At 41.4% G+C, this 20,240-nt stretch overlaps 1 protein-coding gene across 2 annotated transcripts in view; it reads right to left on the minus strand.

Annotated features, from left to right (window-relative positions):
• Positions 1–2,623: 2,623 nt before the first annotated feature.
• Positions 2,624–20,240, minus strand: part of PAK1 (p21 (RAC1) activated kinase 1) — a 147,757-nt gene continuing 130,140 nt past the window's right edge. The window contains exons 11-15 of one of the 2 annotated variants that reach the window (XM_024749686.1): positions 16,720–16,837; positions 12,742–12,841; positions 11,506–11,702; positions 8,601–8,738; positions 2,624–3,961 (exon numbers count right to left, since the gene is read on the minus strand). In XM_024749686.1, the coding sequence (XP_024605454.1) occupies positions 3,875–3,961; positions 8,601–8,738; positions 11,506–11,702; positions 12,742–12,841; positions 16,720–16,837 (640 nt within the window). In that variant the 3' untranslated portion in view covers positions 2,624–3,874. Of the gene's footprint in view, positions 3,962–5,529; positions 5,627–8,600; positions 8,739–11,505; positions 11,703–12,741; positions 12,842–16,719; positions 16,838–20,240 lie in introns of those variants that run through there. The other variant, XM_024749694.1, reaches the window with a different exon arrangement.

The raw sequence follows: 20,240 nt of genomic DNA on the forward strand, positions 1-20,240 counted from the left end.
AAACCAGGCACCCCCATGCTCTACTCATCCCTGGCCCTAGCACACCTTTCAAATCTTTTGATCACACAATACCTTGTCTAATCTCTTGGTTCTTTCTGTAGATCGAAGAAGTAGAAATGAAGTAATTAACAGATGACCAGATCTCTTCCCTAGGTTCCCCTTCAGTAATATCGTGAACAAACTCTGTGAACAAGATAGCATCTAAAGAAAAATCACGCGAAGTCAACAAGCCAGCACACAAGCCTGCACAGTGTGGGATGGCAACGACTCTGACCTCCATCTTAACGATTAACTGAGATTATGTCCCTTTTTCCCTTAAAACACTTTCACGGCTGAGCAGAGTCTTTGGAGATGGTTTTGGGGGAACAATGAATCCACCAGCTCCCCGGATTGCTGGCATTCTGATTAAAAGCAACTTTCCTTTCTACCAACATCTGTCTCTTTCTCTCGAGTATTGATTTTCGAGCGACAACCAGATGGACCTGATTCGGTAAAACAGCCACATCATGCTCCAGCTTCTGACCTATAGAAACTGTGAGACAGTTTGTGTTGTTTTAAGCCACGATGTTTGTGGAAATTTGTTATGCAGTAATAGAAAACTAACACATAGGGGACAGATGTGTTCAGTACTCATATAGAATTAGACAAGCAGTGATTGTCTACGAGTAGAGAGTTTCAGAGTTCTGTTTCCACACTCTGCAGGCAAGGAAAGGCATGGAAATATGCGGTTAAGCTGCATGGACCTGAAGAATATTCCATTATCTGAGTGGATGTCTAGATATACCAGTAGTAAATGTTACCAAACAAAAGTTTGAGTGTCAGATACACAGTAAGGCCAAACAAACGGAAACACGAGAGTCTGGAGCAGAGACAGGCTTATTGCAGAGCCAAGCAAGGAGAACGGGTGGCTCGTGCTCAAAAACCGTGAACTCCCCAATGGTTTCTGGAGAAAAGTTTTTACAGGCAAAATTTGGGGTGAGGGCTGAAGGGTTGTGTGACTTCTTCTGATTGGTTGGTGGTGAGGTAACAGGTTGATGTTCCAGGAATCTTGCGCTCAGCCTGTACCATCCTCCACCTGCATGGGGGCCTTAGTTTCTGCAGAAGAACTCAAAGATGTTGTTACGTATATCTCTTGAGGAGGAACCAAGATCCTGCTTTAATGGCTACATTACAGTTTCTTGTTTTTTTGGCTGTACTGCACAGCATGTGGGATCTTAGTTTCCCAGCCAGGGATCAAACCCACACCCCCTGCATTAGACGTGTGGAGTCTTAACCACTGGACCACCAAGGAAGTCCTGCACTACAGTTTCTTGATTATTCCTCCTTTGTTTCTGCATTTCCTTACTTCACTGATTAGAAACTGTTTAATCTGCTCTTTGGAACTCAGTAAGGTCTACAAGGCTGAAGCCTTGATCCTGCAAATAAGAAAGGAGGGGACATGGAACTGCTTTTGTGCCCAGGTGGGCCCCACAGGGTCCTGTTCGGTTTCATAAACAGTCATCCCTCTAATGCTTAAACTGAGTGTTGGAAAGTTCACAGGACAGCCAACACTGGGGTTTTAAAACCCAACCAATCAGATAACTCTAAGATTCCAGAGGGGTAATTAACTAACAATTCCTCAGCCCTCATCAGACTAACCAGTTTACTTCTGCAATCTCAAAGTAAGGAGGTACAATCTTTGGGTCTTCATCATTCCTGTCTTCTGATGGGCCATACCATCATCTAACATTCCTTCTACCTTATACATAAGCAATCCAATTGTACTTGTCCTTTCAGTAACTGCATGGAGGTTCTCCTGTGCCTGTGTATTTTTTTTCATAATATCGGGGGTCACCAATCATCACTTTTGACCCCTTAATCTAAAAGCCATAACCACATAGCTTTATAAGAGTTGTTGGCTCACTCAGTCCTCGCTGGAGTTACCTCCTTCACTTGGAGGTGGGGATGGGGAGTGTGATGGTTAGTTCTGTCAACTTGTCTGGGAAGCCCATTATCTGGTTAAATGTTATTTCTGGGTGTGTCTTTGAGGGTGTATCCAGAAGAGTTTAGCATTTGAATTGATGGACTGAATAAAGCAGATGGCCCCCCCAGTGTGGGCATCATCCAATTAGTTGATGGCCTGAATGGAACAAAACGGGAGAGGAAGGCTGCTCTCTGACTATACAGCTGGGACATTGATCTCTGTCTGACTATACAACTGGGATATTGATCTTCTCCTACCCTCAGTGCTCTTGGTTTTCAGGCATCAGACTTGGACTAGAATCTACACCATGGTTCTCTGGCTGTCTGGCCTTCAAACTACACCACTGGCTTTCATGGGTCTCCCACTTGCAGATGCAGATCATGGGACTTCTCACCCTCCACAACTACCTAAGCTAATACCTTATAATATATGAACATTTTTGGCCCATTTCTCTTAATTAAATTATACTTTAAAGTGTTAAGAATAAAGAATACACATTGAAGTATATAGTGGTAAAGGGGCAGCTTATCTGCAACTTAATCTCAAATGATTCTGGAAGAAAAAAAAATTTTTTTTCCCCTTAACTTTCAAAATATCAAAATAAAAAATTAGAAAAGAAAGGAAGGGGAGAAGGAAAGAAAGAAACAAAGAAAGGCATACTCCAAGTAGAATATCTTCATCTCCTTTTATTGAAGGAAATAAAACTTGTGCTGCAGAGGCAGTAGTACCTCAGAGCATGACAAGGTAGCCATTGGGGCTGACATGACAAGCCATAATGCTGGCCAGGGGTCCTACCATAATGGGAGGACCAAAACCACAAAGATAGCAGGAGGTAGCAAACATCCCCAACACCCAGTGCAGGCATTTCCATTTGCAGAGAGCTTGGCCATGCATTGTAAAAACAGGGTCCCCTCACAGCTGGCAGACTATCATCTCAGGCCAACAAATCCATCCAAAACTAACACGTAGCCTCAGATTTGGAGATCGTTCCCTTTGACCCAAAGATTCAGGCCATCAGAAGATCTGAGTTAATCTTTTAGCTCCTTATTGCTGATGGAAGAAGAGGCTGAGTTCTTGAAACATCACATAGGTATAGCTGGACAGGTGCTGATGCCCAGCCTTGTTCTAAAAGCAGCTAAATTTTTTTTCCTGACTTTTCACACTGCTCTCACCCAGCATGTGCTCTAGGAAACCTCTCAACGTTCTAAACAAGGACAGAATGAGGGCAGCAGCCTAGGGGGATTTAGGGAGTCAAAAGCTGCTACATAGCCAAGACCATTTCACAAGAAATAGCGTGGGGAACACTATTGGGTCAAGATCCTCCCAAACAGCTGCTAGAAGCATACACAAAAAAAAATGTGGTAGCTCTCCCTCCCATATCAGGATCAGCTGTGCCAAAGTCATGGTCCAGAAAAAAAGAGCCATTTCATATCCCTGGAAGAATATCAACCTCCATGGCATTTCTCAAGTTATTCCAATTTTCAAGTACAATAGTGTGTTTGGGCAGTTTTGAAATAGAAAAGCAAGCACTAAAGAAAAATCTCAACCGACTGCAAATTGATAATGTTATAAAGCCAAAAATTTATACAGTCAAGAACTGATGGGTGGAGAAGGATTTTGCTATGTAGAAACAGGAGTCCAAGGGTTTATTCATATAAGCCCTTGATCATAAACCACCCTCACATCCACAGATTGGGAGCAAATTCCTTATTTTAAAATGGCCATCATCCGATTAGTCAACTGCAGTTCTCTTCGATGCTGGACACACGGTTTTCAAGGATCAAAGTCTTGAGAGCACTAGATCAGGAAAGGGGAGGAGCAAGACAAGGAAGAGCATCAGGGGCTGGAATTTCCGAAATGAGCATTTATTTCACAGAAGGCGTGGCACAATGAGGCTGGGGTGACGTGGTTTTAGTGATTGTTCTTGGTTGCCTCCTTTGCTGCAGCAATCAGTGGAGTGAGGCTGGAGAGGGGCTTGGCAATCTTCAGGAACTGATGCTAAAGAGGAGAAAAAGAACAAAAGACACATGACAATTTACCATTCTTCCTCAGCAACCATTACAAGATGATAAGGGCATCCATGTTTGCACAAGGTGCTGCCTGGAGAGCTTCAGATCATCATCCCCAAATTGAAGCATATCTTTAAAAGATAACATATCATTTTGGAGAACTGTTTGGCAGTATCTACCTACAGCTAAATACACATCTATCCTATATCCCAGCAATTCCACTTCTAGATTCCACTTCCAAGGGAAATGAGCTTGTGAATCCACCAGAAGACACAAACAAAAATGCTCATAGCAGCTTTACTTATTACAATCATAACTGAAAAGAACCCAAATGTCCAAGATAATGGAAGAATGAATAATATTATATTTATATAATACCACACAAAAATTACAGAGCAACAAGAAAGAATAAATAATTGATACACTAACAACAGGATGAATCCCACAGACATTATGTTGCATGAAAGAAGCCAGACACAAGAGAGTTCATATTGTGTGATTCTATTTTATATTAGGTTAGACCAAACTATGGTGATAATCAGCTCAGAGGGAAGGTTATTAATTGATCATGACCCAATGGTACATTGCGATACTGCATTTCAGGAGCATTGATCTAGCAATTTGTTGTTCTATCCTTGAATCTAGTAAGGCTAATTAACCCAGGAAGGACTTCAATGGCTTGGTTCCTTCCCAAACCACTTTCACTGGGCTGTATTTTGGGCCACACTCACAACTATTAAAGAAGACCGTTTTGGAGAAAACACCACATGAAACCTATTTTTATGTTTTCAGTAAAAAACATTATGGAAAGCGAATCTTTATGTAACTCAGAGCCTCTTAACTATAAATGACTTTTCTTACATTTACTAGTGAAAAAGCTTTGTGTCTTGAGGATGTAGGATGTTTCTTCCATTTGATAAGAAACATAGGAACTAACATATTTCCTTTTCTGTCCTCGCTACCAGGAAACTAAGAACCAAATCTGATGTTTAAACAAAACTATTTAACTCAAATGATTAGCATATTTGATTCTTCTGCCATCCTCATAAGTCTCTTTATTAATCACATTGTATATGTATATACACACACATATAGACATATTTACACATATTCTTTGCTGGAAGTGCTTCAACTTCTTTTTGGACAGAGATAGGATATAAAGAGGTACTGAGAGCAAGAAGTTACTATTACTACAAAAGGAATAAAAGATCTTGGCTAAATCATGAAGATACGAATTCAAACATAAAACCCTATGTATTTCTGTCCATATATGTGTTTTCACAGGAGACAAAGATGTGAAGCTTGCATGATTTAAGACTCTGAAAGTCACGGTTTTGAATATTTACAATGTACAGTAACAAATGAAAGAGTCAGTGTTCTCAGATCACATGTTTATACAACTCCCCTCTGAGCTGAGAAAGCAGCATGATCCAGCACCCAACTGGGAGGCCTCAATTTCCTTCTCTGTGTAATGAACAAAGCAGATGAGATAAGCCCTAAGGTCTTTCAAGTTTTAACACTCTGAGCCAAGCAGTGGCCAAGAGCATACACACTTGAGAGCCAAACAGACATAGGTTGACATCCTGGATCCACTGCTTATCAGCTACATAATCATGGAAAAGTTACTGAACACTTGAAACCTCAGTTGCCTCACCTGTAGAAATGGGAAAACAAGAATCTATTAACTCACAAGGTTATTAAAAAGAATAGATGAAAAAATATATAAAGTGCTTAGTGCCTAGAATGTGGTAAAAATTCAACATAATCTATTTATTAGTAGTTAATCAGGAAGGAAACTCTAGAAGGCATTCATCTTTCAATAACTATATTTTAAGACCTAATTAACAATATCATCTTGAGGCTTAGAATAGCATTTGCACATTTCCCAAAGCTTAGGGTTTCCAGAACAAACCTCATATAGAAGGCAAAGGATCCTATATTATACTGCCTGTTATAAGGAGGTTTTATTCCCAAAGGATGCTAGAAACTAATGGGTTACACTTGGCAGAACTCAGATCTCATATCTAATAGACCAGTGCTCTGTAGTCAGTTACTCTGATAACAAAGAGGTGCTAAATATATTCCAGAGGGTAACATTTCAATGAAGGTTTAAGCAATCCCATTTAATTCAACAAGTATTTTCTGAATACCTATATTTTACTGAAGTGTAGCTGATGTACAATGTTATATAAATTACAGGTGTACAATATAGTGATTCACAATTTTTTTTTTTGCGGTACGCGGGCCTCTCACTGTTGTGGCCTCTCCCGTTGCGGAGCACAGGCTCCGGACATGCAGGCTCAGCGGCCATGGCTCACGGGCCCAGCCGCTCCGCGGCATGTGGGATCTTCCCGGACCGGGGCACGAACCCGTGTCTCCTGCATCGGCAGGCGGACTCCCAACCACTGCACCACCAGGGAGGCCCCACAATTTTTTTTTAACATCTTTATTGGAGTATAATTGCTTTACAATGGTGTGTTAATTTCTGCTGTATAACAAAATGAATCAGCTATACATATACATATATCCCCATATCCCCTCCCTCTTGCGTCTCCCTCCCACCCTCCCTATGCCACCCCTCTAGGTGGACACAAAGCACCGAGCTGATCTCCCTGTGCGACGCAGCTGCTTCCCACTAGCTATCTATTTTATATTTGGTAGTGTATATACGTCCATGCTACTCTCTCACTTCGTCCCAGCTTACCCTTCCCCTCCCCTGTGTCCTCAAGTCCATTCTCTGTCTGCATCTTTATTCCTGTCCTGCCCCTAGGTTCTTCAGAACCATGTTTTTCTTAGATTCTGTATATACGTGTTAGCATATGGTATTTTTCTCTGACTTACTTCACTTAGCATAGTATCCTCCAAATCCATCCATGTTGTTATAAATGGCAAGATTTCATTCTTTTTATGGCTGAGTAGTATTCCACTGTATGGAATATTCTTTATCCATGCATCTGTTGATGGACACTTAGGTTGCTTCCATATCTTGGCAATTGTAAATAATGCTGCTGTGAATATTGGGCTGCATGTATCTTGTCAAATTAGTGCTTTTGTTTCTTTCATATATATACCCAGGAGTGGAACCACTGGGTCATATGGTAGTTCTATTTTGAGTTTTTTAAGAAAATTCCATACTGTTTTCCATATTGGCTGCACCAATATACATTCCTACCAAGAATGTAGGAGGGCTCCCTTTTCTCCATACCCTCTCCAGCATTTATTATTTGTGTTCTTTTTGATGATGGCCATTCTGACAGATATGAGGTGATAACTCATTGTGGTTTTGATTTGCATTTCCCTGATGCTTAGCTATGTTGAGCATCTTTTCATGTGCCTGTTGACCATCTGCATTTCCTCTTTGGAGAAATGTCTATTCAGGTCTTCTGCCCATTTTTTAACTGGGTTGTTTGGGGGTTTTTTGCTGAGTTGTATGAGCTGTTTATATAGTTTGGATATTAACCCTTTATCAGTCATATCACTCGCAAATGTTTTCTCCCACTGAATACCTATTTTGAGTCAGGTCTCAGGTATAAGAGGAGACAAGAGATTAATAAGATAGAAGTTATAATCTAGTAAGAAAGACAGAATTGTTCATAACTAACTTTAATGCAGTACAGTATGGTAGGTCCTGCCCTGCCCTGACCAGTTGCTCTTCGTCCTCATAATACAAAAGTAACTGACTATGAAAGCCTACAAATTAATCACTGTCATTAAGTTGCATGTGATACTTATTAAAGCACCAGTTGGCACTGTAGTAAAATAACACTAGGCATGAGAAATTGTACCCGAGACATAAATGTTAAATAATGTGGTCAGCTAAAAGCAGTTTTTACAACCATATGAAATAATTATGCTGTAATTTCAGGATTAAGCTGGTGGAATATAAAAGGCTTGGTAAACCCCCAGCTCCAGGTTCCCCACAGCCTGGGAGGATCTTACTCCAAACAAGCAGACTATATGGGACTTCCCTGGCAGTCCAGTGGTTAAGACTCTGCACTTCCACTGCAGGGGGCGTGGGTTCAATCCCTGGTCAGGGAACTAAGATCCTGCGTGCTGCGTGGTGCAGCCAAAAATTTTATAAACAAACAAACAAACAAACAAACAAGCAGACTATCATCCCCACCATCTGAGAGGGTTTCCAATGAAGAAACTGGGAAGACTTGAAAAGCTGCACTAACTATCCTCTAAACTAATGCCCTCTGATATACTGAAAATCTATCTTTTGAGCTTATCCCAGTAAAATATAACTTGTATAAGATTTGAACATCAAAGAGTTTCTTCTCATTAAGACTCACTCAAACTCTGCCAGACTAATTCAGGCAGAACAAAACAGGCACCGGAGGAAGATACAAGCAAAGCTCAACAGGAGCTCAGAAAGTAACTCTATAAGATACAGCCTAGGAGAATGTACAGAGTTTTAATAGGCTGAAGAAGAGCCTAAGGGAATAACATGAGCAAAGGCCCAAGGATAAAGATGAGGGAACTAGGAATACAAATTGAGCATGGGATGTGCTAGGACAGAAGCTTAGTTCTATAACAGCCAGTACCTCACAGACAAAAATGAAGCAAAAAAAGCCTTGGTTTAGTGATTTCTCGAATTAGGTGCTTCCCTGCATAGGGACAGTTACCTGCAACAGCTCTTTAGCTGAACCTCTCTTCTCCACATCCATTTCAAGACAGCGGTTCAGAAAGTCTCGGAAGATAGCTGACAGCTTCTCTGGGTTCTGAAGCTCCGGGGTCCCATTGGTGGCGATGAGGTACAAGGCCTGGCAACACAAACAGAGAATTGCCTTGGGCTCCAACTGAGGTTCTCTCTTGGTCCCCAGACAGGCCCTCTAGAAATATGGTCAGCTGCTTTCTGCCTTCAGAACACAAAGAGGCAGCTTTGGTATACTGGAAAGAATATGAGTTAAGGGTCAGGTTTAACATTTAAAGGCCATGTAACCAGGTGCAAGCCAGTGAACTTCCAACTTCTTCATCTGTAAAACAGGGATGATAATAGTGCCTATCTCACATGTCTGAAAAATAAAACAAGATAGTATATTAAAAGCACTCTGTAAGCTTATGAAGTGTGTTACTGACCCAAGGGTTTATTATTATCCTTGATTATAGATCTAAATGGTTTATTATTCATTTAGCCTGATGATTTAAACACCTGCCCATTTGCTGAAGGAAATTATTCCTGGTGCCATCACTTCAGTCATCTAAAAACTCATCTCTTCCAGCAGGACAGAAATATGTATAAAGGAAGAGTTCTGTAAAGGAGCAACCTGTTTCACTGTTGCCATCCTGGTCCCCTAACATGAAGTATCTCCTGGGAAAGGTAAAGAAAAACAGAGTCAAACTAAACCTTTTAAAGCACTCAGCACTTTAATTCATAAAGTGTTTACACAAATACTGTTTCATTTAATGACCACAATAACTCTGGGTAATAGGCAGGGCAAGAATTATCATCCCCATTTCACAGATAAAGCCCAGAAACATAAAGAGATATGCCTGGAATCATGCTGTTTACACAAGTTCATGTCCTCTGACTCTACTCCCAGTCTTATTTCTGTCACGCCCTACTGATATCATTTTCAAGGCCACTCTAAGGTGGAAGACGATGAGTGGCATATGGATCCACAGGGCAAAACTGGGGGCCGAGGGTAGAAACTATGAAGGTAGTTTTACTTTGGTACACTAAAGCACTTTTCAATAATCAGAGCTATCCAACTAAGATTAGATGACCACCTATCAGTGACAATGCACAGGGAATTCCTGCACTGAATGGGAGGTTGGAATAAACAACAAAATGAAAATAAAAATAACTCTCACCTTTGCCCATGATCAAAATTACCAACCTACTTGCATCGGTATTCACATACCCTGCTTTCCCTCTCCTATTACAACGGATAAATTGGGCATATTCTAATATAATGCTCTTTACTTCAGTACTTGATCCAACCCCCTTCATCTACTTAAGGACATCACTCCTACAGATGTCACTTCTCTCTTGAACATGACCATTTTCCTCTCCACTAGATCAGTCCCATCTGCACAAAAACATGCTATAATAATATCTTTTTAAAAAAAAAAAAGGGACCTCCCTGGTGGCACGGTGGTTAAGAATCCACCTGCCAATGCAGGGTAGACGGGTTTGAGCCCTGGTCCGGGAAGATCCCACATGCTGCAGAGCAACTAACCCCATGCGCCACAACTACTGAGCCTGCACTCTAGAGCCCGTGAGCCACAACTACGGAGCCCGCATGCCACAACTACTAAAGCCTGCGCACCTAGAGCCTGTGCTTCGCGACAAGTGAAGCCACCACAATGAGAAGCCCACGCACCACAACAAAGAGTAGCTCCTGCTCATTGCAACTAGAGAAAGCCCCCGTGCAGCAACAAAGACACAACACAGCTATAAACAAACAAACCCTCGACTCCACTTAAAGATATTGCTCCACTGTTACCTTAACAAAACTCCTTACCTTAAAGCAAAACTCCTTTAAAAGAAAACAACAATGAAAAGTAAAAACTAACTGCTTACACATGCCATCTCAACTTTGCCCACTCTGGTGAATTTACTCTAATTAGGCTTCCATTCCTATCACTCCAGTGAAACTGACTGTCAAAGTCATCAATAACCTTCACGCTGGCAAATCTAATGATCGTTTCTTAGCGTTATCTTAAATGCAACCTATCAGTCAGGTTTGACACAGTGATCCATCCTCCTTCTCGAAACACTTTGTCCTCTTGGCCTCCAGGACACTTCTCTCAGTTCTCCTACCTGGAAGGCTACTCATTGGCCACTTTGCTAGCTCCTCGAACCTGTAAACATGACAGTATCCCAGGTCTCAGTACTCTCCCCTCACTCCCTAGGTGAGTGATCTCATTATCAACTAGCTCAGATTTTTAAATAAACCAACTATATAATACCTATTAATAAATTTATATTTAGAGTACTGACCTCTCACCCTTGAACTCTGAACTCTTATGCCCAATTCTACTCAGTATTTCCACTTGGATGTTTAATAAACATTTCAAATTAACATAGAACCTTGTCCACTCTGTTCACTCACTTCAGGGACACTGGCCTCCTCCTTGGTTTTCCCTAGGATGTATCAAGCACGTTCTCAAAACAAGTTTTTTATATACTTGACACCTGGAAAACTCTTACGTCAGATTAATCTCATGGCTCGCTACTTTATTTTCTTCAGATTTCTCCTCAAATAACTTATAAGAGAAGACTTCATTCTCTACCTAGAATAAAATAGCACACTTCTCCCTCCTTCCCCCCTTATTCTCTTAAGCCACTTACTCTGCTTTTTTTCACAGCTCTTATCTTCTCTTACTATATATTAATTTATTATCAGTAGAACAGTTTCTTGCCCATGATAAAAACTCAAATAATCATTGAATAAATGAATGAATGACTGCTAATATACCTTTTCTTTAAGCATTTATACTTTAAATTCAACAGTGCCTAGTTTTTATCCAGAAAAGAGAAATCCAACAGCCCAAACATCTTGATATGGGCCTAGTAATACTCACTCTCAGAGGATTTTCATTAAGGTATGGGGGCTCCCCTTCAATCATTTCGATGGCCATGATGCCCAGGGACCAAATGTCAACCTTAGGCCCATAGGCCTTCCGTGTCACAACCTCTGGTGCCATCCAGTACGGTGTTCCCACCATGGTGCTCCGTTTGCTCTGCTCTGGGGTGATCTGGGCACAGAATCCAAAGTCAGCTAGAAAAAGAAAGGACAAGACAGAAAGGATTTATATGTAGGGTATGCCTTCTGTAAATATTGACTATGTGCCTACCCCTAGGTATCAAGCTCTGCCTGCATCCTAGCCACTGCATCCCTTGTCTCTCCAAAGCCAGAATCACTTAACTGCCACCTTTAGCTCTTAGCCTGTCTCCTGTTCAACCCTGAAGGAGGAACATAACAAATATCATCTCTGGCTTCCTTACCCCTCCTCAAACCAGAAGCGCTAGGCATTAAAGTCCAAGCCACCCCCATTGACCTTGATTACTTGCCCCAGTACTGCTTTCTTCTTGAAAATCATTCCCATACACCAGTATCTGGTAACTAGGTCCTTGCTTTATTGCCTGGGCATGAGTCCTGGACTTAAACCCTAATCACCTACAACTAGGCATGGCCCTGCTTTAATAAGTTCCTCACCCTGTGCCCCGGGACAGAGACTGCTAACAGTCCTCCCATAAGCAGCCCATCCACCTGTGACACAACCTGTTTGTCTGGACTATTGGTCCTTACACATTCGAACAAAATGTTCTGCCTGCAGTTCATTCCCATTATATTGCAATTATATGTTTATTTAATTATGAGGCCTTCAATAAGAAGGACTGCCTTCTTACTCATTTTTTTCATTCCCAGAGGGCCCAGCATACAACAGACAATTTAATAAAAGTTTGCTGAATGAATGACTGAATGAAAGAAGTTACACTAAACTCTTTCTTCTAATTATGTATTTTGTGTTTCCCATACTAGATTGAGAACTACTTAAATACAGCCAAAAGTATCCTCAGCGCCCATCACGGGTCCTAGCACATAGTGGGCATTCAGTAAAGTTTTTTGGCTGAATGTATAAATGAGTGGGAAAAAAAAAGAAATGTCATCCTATATAGTGCTGAGTAATATAAAGTGCCCACATATCCAAGGAAATACAGATTCTCTGGTGAGTCTTGTAGCTACTCTTCTATGATTATCATCCCAGAGGAGACAGGGTCCCACAGGGAAGAGAAGTATTACCACTCCTACTCACTTAGCTTGACAGAGCCATCCATTCCCAACAGGATGTTGTCACTCTTGATGTCTCTATGAATAACTTGGCTCGAATGCAGAAACTCCAAAGCCTGCAGGCACTATTGAAGTGGTGTGGGCAGAGGGAGAAAGAAAGGACATATAATATGAAGACTTACAGAAAATCGCTAATCCAACCTGCTCATTTGATGATAACAAAAGTGAGGCCCCAGTGAGTAAAAGGACTTACTCCAAATAAGTGGAAGAGGCAGGTCTGGAACCTAGTCTCCTGTCTCCTAGCTAAGCATTCTTTTAACATTCCGTGCTGCCTTATATCTTTCTTATAATATACTTGACCATACTGTATTATAACATAGCTTATAATAGTTTTCTTTAACTACGGGAGTTCCTCCAAAGTATTTTAGAGCTGTTTACAGAACATCAGCACCTTGACAAAGAACCCGAGGCAACAAAAAATAAATAAATACTGAGAAAGAATGGAAGGGATTTCGTAATGAAAAAACTGGAGGAAAGTGAGAGTCACATTTGGGAAACTAGACAAACGGAAATGATATTAGAAGCAGTGAACTTAGGAGGATAATCTTATTTTGGTGAGGAGATAAATTTGTACTGTTTGGGGTATGCTGGTTTTTATATTCCTATAAAGAGTTGCAGACTAACGTCCGTAGGCCACTGCAAATGTGAATCTTGAGTTCTGTAGAGAGACTGGACTTGAAATAAATGTTTACAAGTCATTCGTGAAGAGGTGATTTTTTTTTTTCTTTTTAAGTTATGGTAATGGTTGGAACTGGCAAATGCTATAGGAGATAGAGGAGAAAGAAAAGAACCTTGGAAAATACCCAGACTTAGCAAGCAGAATAAGTAACATAGAGACTGAATGGAACAATGAAAATGCATGGTTCTGACCAACAATATTATTCTAGACAAATCTCTTACTCCCTCTGGGCTACTGGCTATCTCCCAACTGTAAAATGTGGGGATCAGAAAAGATACTCTCAGAGTTACTACTAAATCTACTAGTTTAAGTTCATAACTGCAAGCTAAAATTTTAGGGGCTTCCACTGATTAAAAAACACTAAAAATGCAAACCAATTAGAAGATACTATTTAAATATTCTCAACTTAATACTTCCCTTTCTAAGAACATATCAATGGCTAAATTAAAAGCAAAACAATATCCAGAAGCGGCTTTTCCCTGGAAAAGTATGACTTGCTTTCCTAAGGAGGCTAGAGACTTTGGCCTCTGGATGTAAAAAATTATGAACAGGGACTTCCCTGGTGGCGCAGTGGTTAAGAATCCGCCTGCCGGGGATTCCCTGATGGTGCAGTGGTTGAGTCCACCTGCCGATGCAGGGGACACGGGTTCGTGCCCCGGTCCGGGAAGATCCCACATGCTGCGGAGTGGCTGGGCCCGTGAGCCATGGCCGCTGAGCCTGAGCATCCGGAGCCTGTGCTCCGCAACGGGAGAGGCCACAGCAGTGAGAGGCCCGCGTACCACAAAAAAAAAAGAATCCGCCTGCCAATGCAGGGGACATGGGTTCAGTCCCTCCTCCAGGAAGATCCCAGATGCCACGGAGCAACCAAGCCTGTGCGCCACAACTACTGAGCCTGTGTTCTAGAGCCCGGGAGCCACAACTACTGAAGCCCACTCACCTAGAGCCCGTGCTCCACAACAAGAGAAGCCACTGCAATGAGAAGCCCGTGCACCACAACAAAGAGTAGCCCCCGCTTGCCGCAACTAGAGAAAACACGCGCAGCAACGAAGACCCAAAGCAGCCAAAACTTAATTAATTAATTTAAAAAATATATAAACAAAAAGGATGATTTCAAGAAATTGGAACCCTCATGCATTGCTGGTGGGAATATAAAATGGTACAGCCACTGTGGAAAACATTTTGGCCAGTCCTTAAAATATTAAACATAGAGTTGCTGTATGACCAGAATTTCCACTCCTAGGCATATACCCAAGAGAAATGAAAACATACATCCAACCAACAACTTGTACGTGAATGTTCACAGCATCATCCATAACAGCCAAAAAGTGGAAATTACCCAAATGTCCATCAACTGATGGAAAGATAAGTAAATAGAATCTTATTTGCTAGTAAAAGGACATATGCTATAACACAGATGAACCTTCAAAACATTAAGCTAAGCAAAAGAAGCCAGTCAGATGCACATATTATATGATTCCATTTACATGAAATGCCTGGGACAAGCAAATATACAGAGACAGAAAATAGATTAGTGGTTGCATAGGGCTGGGAGGGCTGGGAAAGAGGGTGGGGCGGGGTGACTGCTAATAGATACGGAGTTTCTTTTTAGGGTGTCGAAAATGTTCTAAAATTGATTATGGTGATGGCTATATAACTCAATATACTAAAACCCATTAAGTTATACACTTTAAATGGGTGAATAATATGGTATGTGAATTATATCTCAATAAAGATATTTTTAGAAAGGGGAACTATCTCTATGAGAACTTAAGGATATAGTAATGCCACCTATTTAGGTAACATTTAAATGTTTCTCCAAATGCTTTTTGATCCATATGGTACCCCTAAGGCATATACAGTGTGAATGTTGCAATTTCTAAGATAAATCACTTGAGGCTTATTGATTTCCCCAAGCATACATTTGCATGTATCTCAACCAGTGAAAGTCAGTCCCTGGGGTGACTGAAAAACGTCTTAGATATTACAATGGTTGTGGCTTTCCAAAGGTCCCCAGTATATAAACAGATATACAGTTTACCTATGGTATCAAATTTCATGAAGAGAATGTGATTAGGCAAAAATGTCTTAAAAGGCTCCTGGGTGGGGGAGGGAAGATAATGAAACAAAAGTTGAGAAACACTGCCTTAGTGGTACAGCAAAGAAAAGAAATCAGATCTCCTAAGAATCCCAGGCCTGTGTTAATTCCATTAACCTATGTGTGTATGTGTTCTAGATCCCAGGGTTTTTAATGAAAATGTGATATTTTCTAGGACAGTATTGATTTCACATGACTTTATCTTTCCTAATATTAATATAAAAGTACATCGCTATGCCTCCAAATCTTGCATCATCAAAACCCAAGCATACTGATCCCCATAAAACTCTGAACCTAATCTTCTAATCACTTAAATCTTCTACTCTCCCTCATTCCCAAACTTTTCTATTATTAGGCTATCAGAAAGTTCCAGTCTCTTATCAGCAAAGCACCCAATATGCTCAACTTCTAATACTCCCCTCATCTTCTTGCTCTAACAAAAATGTGGCTATCCCCTGAGGACACTGCTTTTCACGGAGGCCTTGCAGAGGTATTTATTTTCCCTTCTTATGCAAGCATTTTACAGACTTGAGACATATAATAGCAATGAGGAGAGAGGAGAATACCTATTTAAGCTTTGTTTCCTACTTCTTTTGCCTGGAAGTATTTTACCCTAGATTTTTGCTTGGTTTACTCTTTCACACCATTCAGACCTTTACTCAAATCTATGGCAAAACCTTCCCTGACTACCTCCTCTGTCGCTATCTTTTTACTCTATTTCCTTCATAGCACATGACTAAAGCAGGAAAGCAGAATAAAAATATGATTAAAATATATACCCATATAAAAGAGGTAAAGGAGGGCTTCCCTGGTGGCGCAGTGGTTGAGAGTCCGCCTGCCGATGCAGGGGACACGAGAAAATAAGTGTTCATAGCAGTTATTTTTAAGAGGTTGAAATTATGCGTGATTATGCATATATATACATATGTGTGTATATATATATATATTTTTTTTGGAACTTTCTAACTTTCAGAATATAGTAATCTTTAAAAACAGGTATAAAAAGAGGATGATGAAAAAAAAAAAAAAAAGAGGATAATGGGAGAGAGTACAACTAATTTCTCCCACCTCTACAGTGCCCAGGCTGAGATTCCTTCAGATGCAGGACTTTGAGATATATGGATATGGAGACCATGTCCTGCTCAAGTCTGGTTGGCCACTTGCCTTACCTCACGGCACACAGCTGCAATCTGGCCTTCATCCATACAGGTTTCTGTTACCACGTCTGTCAAAGAACCTCCAGCCAGATATTCCATGACAACCCATAGCTCATCTCCCACGAGGTAACTGTAGGAGTAAAGATAAAGGGTGAGAAGGAATAGAGTACCCTGGACCAGAGCATTGGCTTTCAAAGGATAAGCATGTACCAGAGTGACTCTGCATTTCCCTCAGTTCTGGAAGAGTCCAGCGTTCTTTTTTCTAAGGAAAAGCAGAATCTGTGGGACAGGATCACTAACTTGACATCTCTTAAGGATTCGCCTGGGGAAATCAAAGCACACTGTTCTGTGAAGCCCCAAAAGACAGAACTACAATCACTAGGTTGAAGATATAAAAGTATTTCATCACAACACAAAGTAGTACTTCCTAAAATCAGGCATGATTCCCACACCTCTCTGCATGAAAGGAGAGAGCATCCAAACATTTGACAAAGATGGGATTTGGAGTCCATCTTACCAATATTAGGGAAAGTCACTAAACCTCCTTTAGAATTCTATTAGATTTGAGATCCATAAGACCCATACTGGGTCTTGTTCAAGATTCCATTCCCAGAAAGTGTGGCACAGTAGATGTCAATATTTACCGAATAATTCAATGAGTAAAATAGAAGATAATTGTAAATGTAAAATGAAGTATTGACTATAAGAGCCATTGAAAAGCTGTAGAATTTTATACCCATAGCCATTATGCTGACAATGATCTCCATTTTGAATGTCTCTGATTCTAAGAATGGAATAAATTCAGTAAAGGCTGCAAAACCAAAGCTGCTTCTGGAAGCCAAGGGTTCCCAATTAGTACTGTATCCCTAGAGAGATTATGTGGCTAACATGAGTTAAAACTGATAGTCTCACTCAGGGACTGGATCACTCAGCTCTATTATGTGATAAACAAAAACATCACCTAGGAGAGACCTTCAAGATGGTGGAGGAGTAAGACGTGGAGATCACCTTCCTCCCCACAAATACATTAGAAATACATCTACATGTGGAACAATTCCTACCGAACACATACGGAATGCTGGCAGAAGACCTGAGACTTCCAAAAAGGCAAGCAACTCCCCACGTACCTGAGTAGGCAAAAGAAAAAAGAAAAAACAGAGACAAAAGAATAGGGATGGGACCTGCACCTCTGGGAGGGACCTGTGAAGGAGGAAAGGTTTCCATACACTAGGAAGCCCCTTCACTGGTGGAGACGGGGGTCGGGGGAGGAAGCTTCGGAGCCACAGAGGAGAGCACAGCAACAGGGGTGCAGAGGGCAAAGTGGAGAGATTCCTGCACAGAGAATCAGTGTCGACCAGCACTCACCAGCCCGAGAGGCTTGTCTGCTCACCCACCAGGATGGGTGGGGGCTGGGAGCTGAGGCTTGGGCTTCGGGTGTCAGATCTCAGGGAGAGGACTGGGGTTGGCTGTGTGAACACAGCCTGAAGGGGCTAGTACGCCACAGCTAGCTGGGAGGGAGTCCAGGAAAAAGTCTGGCCCTGCCTAAGAGGCAAGAGACCATTGTTTCGGGTGTGCGAGAAGGGATTCAGAGCACAGCATAAATGAGCTCCAGAGACGGGTGCAAGCCACAGTTATCAGTGCAGACACCAGACACGGGCATGAAACGCTAAGGCTGGTGCTGCAGCCACCAAGAAGCCTGTGTGTGAGCACAGGTCACTATCTACACCTCCCCTCCCGGGAGACTATGCAGCCCACCACCACCAGGCTGGCGTGATCCAGGGACAACTTCCCTGGGAGAACATAAGGCGTGCCTCAGGCTGTGGCAAAGTCATGCTGGCCTCTGCCACCGCAGGCTAGCCCCACATCCCATACCCAGGGAGCTGTGTGAACAAAGAAGAGGAAGCAAAATTTCTCCCAGCAGCCAAGAGCAGCAGATTAAATCTCCATAATCAGCTTGATGTACCCTGCATCTCTGGAATACCTGAATAGACAACGAATCATCCCAAAATTGAGGTGGTGGACTTTGGGAGCAACTGTAGACTTGGGGTTTGCTTTCTACATCTAATTTGTGTCTGGTCTCATGTTTATCTTAGTTTGTATTTAGAGTTTATTATCATTGGTAGATTTGTTTATTGATTTGGTTGCTCCCTTCCTCTTTTTTTTTTTAATATATACGTATATTTTTTCCTTTTCCTCTTTTTGTGAGTGTGTATGTGTATGCTTCTTAGTGTGATTTTGTCTGTATAGCTTTGCTTTTACCATTTGTCCTAGGGTTCTGTCTGTCCGTTTTTTTGTTTTGTTTTGTTTTAGTATGGTTTTTAGTGCTTGTAGTCATTGGTGGATTTGTTTTTTGGTTTGGTTGCTCTCTTCTTTCTTTCTTTTATTACTTTTTAATTTTTTTATTTTTAATAATTTAAAAACATTTTTTATTTTAATAACTTTATTTTATTCTTTTCTTTATTTTTTTCTTTTTGTCCTCCCTTTTCTTCTGAGCTGTGTGGCTGACAGGGTCTTGGTGCTCTGGCCGGGTGCCAGGCCTATGCCTCTGAGGTGGAAGAGCCAAGTTCAGGACACTGGTCCACCAGAGACTTCCCAGCTCCACGTAATAACAAACGGTGAAAGCTCTCCCAGAGATCTCCATCTCAAAGTTAACAGCTCCACTCAACGACCAGCAAGCTACAGTGCTGGACACCCTATCCCAAACAACTAGCAAGACAGGTACACAACCCTACCCATTAGCAGAGAGGCTGCCTAAAATCATAATAAGGTCACAGACACCCCAAAACACACCACTGGATGTGGTCCTGCCCACCACAAAGACAAGATCCAGCCTCATGCACCAGAACACAGGCACCAGTCTCTTCCACCTGGAAGCCTACACAACCCACTGAACAAAACATACCCACTGGGGGCAGACACCAAAAACAACAGGAACTGCGAACCTGAAGCCTGTGAAAAGAAGACCCTCAAACACAGTAAGTTAAGCAAAATGAGAAGACAGAGAAACACACAGCAGATGAAGGGGCAAGGTAAAAACCCACCAGAACAAACAAATGAAGAGGAAATAGGCAGTCTACCTGAAAAAGAACTCAGAGTAATGATAGTAAAGATGATCAAAAATCCTGGAAACAGAATGGAGAAAATACAAGAAACGTTTAACAAGGACCTAGAAGAACTAAAGAGCAAAACAAACAATGATGAATAGCACAATAAATGAAATTAAAAATTCTCTAGAAGGAATCAATAGCACAATAACTGAGGCAGAAGAACAGATAAGTGACCTGGAAGATAAAATAGTGGAAATAACTACCACAGAGAAGAATAAAGAAAAAATAATGAAAAGAATTGAGGACAGTCTCAGAGACCTCTGGGACAACATTAAATGCACCAACATTCAAATTATAGGGGTCCCAGAAGAAGAAGAGAAAAAGAAAGGGACTGAGAAAATATTTGAAGAGATTATAATTGAAAACTTCCCTAATATGGGAAAGGAAATAATCAAGTCCAGGAAGCACAGAGAGTCCCATACAGGA

This window comes from Neophocaena asiaeorientalis, unplaced genomic scaffold (assembly GCF_003031525.2).
Source record: "Neophocaena asiaeorientalis asiaeorientalis breed wild unplaced genomic scaffold, Neophocaena_asiaeorientalis_V1.1 scaffold363, whole genome shotgun sequence".
Taxonomy (NCBI): domain Eukaryota; kingdom Metazoa; phylum Chordata; class Mammalia; order Artiodactyla; family Phocoenidae; genus Neophocaena; species Neophocaena asiaeorientalis.